At 33.4% G+C, this 7,824-nt stretch overlaps 1 protein-coding gene across 1 annotated transcript; it reads right to left on the bottom strand.

The window, feature by feature from the left end:
• Positions 1-1,156: 1,156 nt before the first annotated feature.
• LOC149171874 (cysteine-rich receptor-like protein kinase 15) lies at positions 1,157-6,468 on the bottom strand. Its single transcript, XM_089427616.1, has 6 exons — positions 5,428-6,468; positions 3,631-3,755; positions 3,315-3,525; positions 2,989-3,229; positions 2,686-2,836; positions 1,157-2,236 (listed from the first exon to the last, which is right to left on the bottom strand). The coding sequence occupies exons 1-6, from the start codon at positions 6,413-6,415 to the stop codon at positions 1,916-1,918; spliced, it is 2,037 nt and encodes a 678-aa protein (XP_089283742.1). The 5' UTR covers positions 6,416-6,468; the 3' UTR covers positions 1,157-1,915.
• Positions 6,469-7,824: the final 1,356 nt, after the last annotated feature.

Below are 7,824 nucleotides of genomic sequence, written 5' to 3'. Positions count from 1 at the left end.
TGTCCTTATATAAACAGTCCCTTCACCTCTACTGGGTGATGAAGGGAATCCTGGCCAAGGCGTTGCTGCAAGTGGCAAAGGAAATGGTGAATTTGGCTAAGGGAGGCCCTGACATCCGTCAGGATCTGAGTTTTCTGCGAGTCGCCATGCTGAAACAGGACGAAGCCATGATGAGGATGGAGGAGAAACTGAACACCATCCAGCAAATGCTAACACGGGACCAGCCGGAGCAAGCGGAAGAGGCGTTGCAGCAACCTGCGAAAGACCATGAATAACTCAAGATATGTTTAGAACTTGCAAAAATTTTTGTGGTTATAGCTTTGTTTTTGTCAAAGATAGGAGAATGCATATCATACAAAGCAGTAGCTTTTGTAATAGTTTTAGTAAGTTTCAGGACTGCTTAGTTTATTTAGCAAATTCCATCAGACTGTGGACATATTTTTTTTGGGCTGCTATTAAGAATTACAGATGGAAATATGACCCGGTTTCCCCTAGAGGGCGGGCAGATACTGTTTCATGAACTGATGTAATGTTCTTTTTGATCGAAGTAATAGAATGAGCACCATCTTAGCCTACAAAAAAAAAAAGATATTATCCATAACCATAATGAAGTAATTAAGGAATGTAAGTTGAAACACTACAAAGATTTTATATATTCTAATTGGTCTAATCAAAACAAAATTAATCCATAACATTAAAACCAATACATAGTTCCAAACTGAAATTGATAGTTAAACTAATTCAATGACTCTGTATGAAGTACAAATTATAAATATTTTGCTACAAATGAAATTTAAAATAAACATTATTTTCTTTAAATACACTTTACCTTTAATAATATTGAATATAATTTGAAAAAATTTAATCTTTAATTATGTAATATTTTGATCACTATTTATAGATTCTGTCAATTATAAATTTTGAGAATATTTTGAAATTTAACAAATAAAAGGGAGATTAATATTTTAAAATCTAAATTTTTTTTTTCTTATTTTACCTCTCATTCTAAAATTTCAAAATTTGTCATCAACATAAAAATGACCCCAGCTATAAAAATAACAAAAAAATTATGATAACAATTTTTTTTAATAAAAAAGCATAAAACTTCAAATCCTAATTCTTATATATTAAAAAACAGTCAGCACTATATTTTTACAAATAGAATTATGCACCAAGCATCTTGGCACCTTAACTGAAAACTTTCCCTTCTTTATACCGCAGATTTAACATTACTTAGCTACCAAATCTTTCTCTTATCTTTCTTTTCTCAATTTTTTTTATTTTTCAAATGGAGAAATCTTTTTTTGGAGGAGCTTTTATTACATATAAGCTTGTTCTATATTAGACGACTACCAAACCTCCCGCTTAACCATTAACCCGACTTATCTTTCATAGCATTACCTAGATACCAAGTCACTAAAGGAAATAGTGTTGATAGGTGCGGGAGTGGGAGACGATGACACAGAGGGTTGGCTCCCCGTTAATGGCTGCGGGAGTGGGAGACGATGACACAGAGGGTTGGCTCTCTGTTAATGGCAGTGTAGAAGGTAACGCTCTTCCCGTGTATTTTGTGGCATGTGCTTAAATCTAGCGATGTGTTTGTTTACTAACACCTACGGGTTTTGGTGTAACAGCAGATTTATACTTAAAGACTTAGCCGACAATAGCAGAGAATAATTCATAGAGACAAACAAATGGAGAAACAACAAGATTACTCAGTAAGAAACAGCCGAATAGATAAAACAATCACTGGAGAACAGAAATCACTTTGGAGTCACCGTGGATATTCGACCCTAGCTCCCATACCACTTGTTGGAGTAACTATTGCTGTTACACTAAAACCCTCAAGTGTTAGTAAACAAACACATCGTGAGATTTAAGCACATGCCACTAAACACACGGGAGCGTTGACCTTCTACACTACCATTAACGGGGAGCCAACACCAGAAGAGGTTGGTGTTGCAGACGCCGGTGACAACCCAGAACTGGTGGAATTGGTGGTTTGGGAAACATAGGGACTCACGAAAGCAGGCTTTGTCGGATCGGGTAAGCAAGTCACGGAATGAGGTGAAAGCATCAAACTCACGGTATCCATCAGTGGACGAAGGTGGGGTTCAGCCTGTGTACACAAAAGACCAATCTTAATGCATCTCAGCACGTGTGTCTCGTCGCACGTTTCAATTATTGCTGGATCAATTATCCGCGCAGTATTTCCTCCATCGTATGAGCTCCATACCTGCATAATCACAACAGGGTCATCATTCTGATAATACATATATGGGGTACACAAACGCAATTTTGTAGTGAAAATTTTGAAATGTTCTAGAAATAGAAATTTGATCTTGTTTGAGTTGCTTAATTGTGAATAGATGGAATTTATTGCAATTTTGTAATATTACAAAAATCTGAGAAACATAAGTAGATTTAATTGTTTGACTTTGTTATTAATAAATTTATGAAATACTAAATTGATTTCATTCACATTTACCAGATTTGTATAAAATCAATCCAATTAAGTAAAGTAAATAAATAAATAAAACTAGTAGTCAATTGGATTATGTGAAATGGTTAGAAAAATGATTGGCATCCTTCACCCAAATTCAATTCTCCCCAATGGCAGAATGGACTTTAGTGTAATGGACAGAATATTGCTCAACTAAAAATACAAAGGAAAGTATATCTCACCCATCCTAAAAGAATCTGCATTTCAGGTAACAAATTGTAGTCTGTATTCATTCTTCCAGCAATAAGTTCCAGGAGAAGAACTCCAAAGCTATAGACATCTGTTTTCACAGATAATTGCCCCTGCATAGCATACTCTGGAGGCATATATCCACTGCAGATGCAAAGTACAATATCAAGAATTATATAAGAAGGCTGAACGTTAAGAATTATATAAAGTACAATTGCAATACCATCAATCTTCCTGAAATCAAATCAAGATAGAGGAAACAATGTTTAAGAGTGATGATTATAGTGAAATCTTACTAAGTTCCAGCAACTTTTGTGCTGACGTGACTTTCGCCCTCAGGAAAAAGTCTTGCTAACCCGAAATCTGCTATCTTAGGATTCAGTTTCTCGTCCAACAACACATTGCTTGCTTTGATATCCCGATGAATTATCCGCAGTTGAGAATCCTGGTGAAGATAAAGAAGTCCACGAGCTACTCCCGCTATGATGTTATAACGCTTTTGCCAGTCAAGACTGCTGCGTTTGTTTATGTCTGTGTCTGTACAACATAAAAATTTTAAGCTTTCTGGACACATTAATGTTTTCTATTTTCTTTCATAGATAATAAATTGGAAGCCACTCACCGAATAGAATTTTATCAAGACTCCTATTGGGGAGATACTCATAAATAAGCAACCTTTCTGATCCCTCTGCGCAACAACCTAGTAGATTCACAAGATTCCTGTGTTGAACTTTGGCTACAAGTTCAACTTCATTTAGAAATTCTTTACTTCCTTGCATAGATGTGACAGACAGTTTTTTCACGGCTATTTCTTTTCCATCCGGAGTTGTTCCCTGAATTATTCAAACAAAAAAATCAGTGTGGTTTTTTTTTTTTTTTTAACGATTAATTGCCCTCCTCCTAAACTAGTAGAAATTTTCCTAACCCTTTATTGTTACCTTGTATACAGGGCCAAAGCCTCCCTCTCCGAGCTGGTTGTCATCATGAAAGTTATTAGTAGCAGTTACTAATGTTTCCATTGTAAATACCATTTGACTGATTGTTGTGTTTTCCTCGTTCTGACCTGTATTATGAAAATAGAAAGTTACACTTTCAAAATACAAAATAAAAAATTGAATTCAACATTTTTTCCAAGAGCAGCAGATATGTAACCATGTCAAAATTTTAATATACTATAATTAAACGGACTCTCTGATTAGTATGTTTTCCATGTCACATATAAAGTTACGCTTTGAAAACATAAATAAACATTGAATTTAACGAAAAGCAGATATGTAATAGGTCTTAACAGGTCAAAAGTTTAATATTATAATGAAATTGACCGATATGGAAGAATTTTTCCCTTATTTTCACTTTCAATATTTTCTCTCCCTCATCTTTTATTTATGTATATTTTTTCTCCCTCATCTTTTATTTATGTTTAAATATATTTTTTTAACTTGGAAAAACATTTATTTTTAGTTAACCATTCAAATAAGTTTATATTTATATTTTTAAATTTTTAAAATATATCATTATAATAGCTATTAATAATTTTCTTATTGTAGCAATATGCATTCTATTCTATTATATATATATATGGAGATATATTTATACAAAGCTGTAATGGCTTGGTGACCCGTTTACTCTTTGTTTGTAATCACATATCTTTAACAGGCCTTGGTGACCTATAACTCTCAGTTGGTGTATAAGGCTTTAGTGACTTATAAATCTCAGTTGGTGTATAAGGGCTTGGTGACTTATTTACTCTTTGTTCGTAATCATGTGTGTCTAACAATGTATAAGACCATGGTGACCTATAACTCACCATGGTGACTTATAAATCTCAGTGCTTTGTTTTGTTTGTTGATTTGTATTTTACAGTTTACCAAATATAAAAGTGTATTTAATTATATTGTTATATGATGAGTTTATATAAAGAAAATATAAAAGTATATTTTATTTAAGTATATTTTTATATGATAAGTTTACATATAAAGAAAATATAAAAGTGTATATAAATATATTGTTATTTTATAATAAGATTTTTTGAATAAATAAACATAACGGAAAAAATATATAATTATTTTTTATTATTTAAATTTTATTTAAAATATAAAAATATTAGAAAAATATATCTGGGTAGGGGTTTAAATAGCTTGTTTGTATAATGGCTCGTTATGGGTCTGATGGTGACTAGGCTGTTAGCTAGGCTATTAGGAAGGTTGGTTATGGGTTTGGTGATGACTAGGCTGTAAAGAAGGTTGGGTGGTGATGACTAGGCTGTAAGGAAGGTTGGGTAGATCTGGTAATAACTAGCTTGTATATGGGTTATATTTTAACTTATGTAATTCTATTATTTTGAAAATTTTCTAAAACTCTGAATCTTCTATATTAAAAAAAATAAAAATAAAATATTAACAATACACTTAAATATTTTCTATAACCCTGAAACTATTTTTAAATTAAAAAAATAAAATAAAATAAAAGTATCATCAACAATAATCCCAGAATTCCACACCCAAAATCTCCTCATTAGCATCATTAGCATACACCCACTTGAATATAAGAATGTAAATCCTAGTTTCCTCTGAATTTTTTTTCTAAAATCTATTGAACATGGTCACTTTGCACATACCATCTAAGTCTGGTTGTAATCATATGCAAAGCGTGGAGGTGATAAAACCCAGGGTTCAGATGGGTATGTGGAAGCTTTCAATGACAAGCAATTTGAGATAATGATAAAGTAGCAATACCTTGATAGCCTCTTCCCAGTTGTAAGGCGGACTTCAGTCTCTTCCTAGTTGCGAACGCGCATACAATTAACAGGAGAACCAAGGCACCCACAACACCTAAAATTATGGGAATTAGGTGTCTGTTTTTGTGTGAAGACTTGATCTGTGCATTATTAGCTGCTCCCTGCGTAGTGGTGGGTGGAAACGCGGTGGAACTGAAAAAAGGATATATTTCATAACGGAGTATGCAGCTTTGACTCCAATACTGAACTCCTGCAGCCGTGTCAGATGTGAACATTTTACTGATTGAGTATGAGAGGCACCTTCTGCAATCCTGAGTAGAGAGATCTCTGGTGCACTGGACCAGACCGTAAACCGTTTGGGACGCCGAATCTAGAGCTATAGACAGAGCAGACCGTTTAGTTTCACTTGCTGCTTCAATTGACAATTTCTTTAACAGATTCTCTGCAGTAACTTCAAAGTCAGGCGGGATAAACACAACCCTGTTTCCGAAGGCCTCAATATAATTATACCCCAAATCTGTATCCAGTTGTCCGATGAAATTATAGTTTCCATAGCGTAAGAAGCACTCAAAAGGCCAGATACTACCGCTAACGACAGTCCCACAATCTTGTCGAATGTTAGTGGTTGCAAATTGCCAACAACTGAAGCACTGGTCGACTGTCATGTCTTCTCTGCATTGGAGGAGGCCATATATTCTGTTAGGACTTTGGCCATACACAGATATATTAAACCCACTTTTGTTGGCCCCTTCAGCAAGACGCTTAAATACCATGTTCAGATTTTTCTCAAACGTACTGCCTTCTGTATAGTTACCGCCGCCGCATTTAGTTGTGGTTCCGTTGCAAATCTGCCCATGAAGTGTAATATTGATCAATGTTGGAAGAACAATAATTAAGTAGAATAGCGTAAGACTTTGGCCCATCCAGCGAGACCGTGCAGAACCCCTTCCATGGAAATACATCTTCGTTACAACTCTGATCGTCATCTGCGCACAGCTTACTGATAATACTAAAGTGTTTAGAGATCTAGTTGACAGAAGTGTTTAGAAATCTAGTTTATAACAAGCTTTAGAATTTTGGGTATCCAAAAATTCAATCTATTTCCACTATTAAAAAACAATTCAAATACTTTTATAGCTAAATTTCTTAAAAGATAATCACCCACCAGAAATCCTCACTTCTTTAGACTATGTCTTATAAGTCAACTATTGACTTGATTTTATAAATTACGCAAACCTAATCATCAAGAAGTTAAAGTAGAGTATATAATTTACTTTTTGTAGATGTCGTGTTTGAATCATGTTTTTGTAATATTTTTCTCTGTTTTCTAGATGACATGCATTATATAGTCTACTTTAACTTCTTGATGATTAGGTTTGCCTAATTTATAAAATCAAGTCAATAGTTGACTTATAAGACATAGTTTAAAGAAGTGAAGATTTCTGGTGGGTGATTATTTTTTAAAAAATTTAACTATAAGAGTATTTGAATTATTGTTTTAGTTTAAAGAAGTGAAGATTTCTGGTGGGTGATTATTTTTTAAAAAATTTAACTATAAGAGTATTTGAATTATTGTTTTTTTTATTTTGTCTTATAAGTCAACTATTGACTTGATTTTATAAATTAGGCAAACCTAATCATCAAGAAGTTAAAATAGACTATATAATGCATATCATCTAGAAAACAGAGAAAAATATTACAAAAACATGATTCAAACACGACATCTACAAAAAGTAAATTATATAATGCATGTCATCTAGAAAACAGAAGAAAATATTACAAAAACATGATTCAAACACACATCTACAAAAAAAAATTTGAAATATTTTTACCCGGCCACGTTTGCTTGTCCAGCCAATTCCTCGGCCTCCTTAACGACTGCTTTGTACTGCCAAAATTTCATGTGCTATTCTGTGTTTATTGGTTGCCTGGCAGCGGCCGTCACGTGAGCCATATCTTGACTTGAAAAGTCTTTACCAAATATTTATGTACGCCTGTAACGTCAAAGTGTCCGTTCAAAGCTTTTTCATCAAAACAGAGACTGCGATGATGGTACATGCATCACGTGGATGTATGTTGACGTTATTTTTACTGTTTTTTTTTCAACTTTGTGATTCACAACCTTACTCGACTGATTTGTATATTTATTTATTTATTTGAGGGATTAGATACTTTATATTCTCTATTTATTTGAAGGCTTAGATACTTTGGTAGGTTTTATTTTAAATTAAATTTAAAATTAGTTATTGCTTTTAGAAGTGTAAAGATACACCGAAGGAATAGAAGATTTGGGAAGATTATTTTGTCACTCACTTCAATACAAGAATTATTAATAGTTTCTATAAGTGCAACAAAATTACTTCTCGATAAGAATATGTAGATGACTCACTCCAAT

Source organism: Pinus tabuliformis, chromosome 4_2 (assembly GCF_031772625.1).
Source record: "Pinus tabuliformis cultivar Carrire ecotype Pingquan chromosome 4_2, CPIR1, whole genome shotgun sequence".
Lineage (NCBI taxonomy): Eukaryota > Viridiplantae > Streptophyta > Pinopsida > Pinales > Pinaceae > Pinus > Pinus tabuliformis.
The sequence above is the reverse complement of the archived record's forward strand: the minus strand, read 5'-3'. Positions and strand labels throughout refer to the sequence as shown.

Excerpts from the sequence above, each read along its gene's own strand:
- LOC149171874 (XM_089427616.1), bottom strand. The coding sequence starts at position 6,415 with ATGACGATCAGAGTTGTAACGAAGATGTATTTCCATGGAAGGGGTTCT. Across the intron at positions 3,230-3,314 it reads TCTTGATAAAATTCTATTCG|ACACAGACATAAACAAACGC; the intron begins GTGAGTGGCTTC and ends TATGTTGTACAG. Across the intron at positions 2,837-2,988 it reads ACAAAAGTTGCTGGAACTTA|TGGATATATGCCTCCAGAGT; the intron begins GTAAGATTTCAC and ends TTGCATCTGCAG.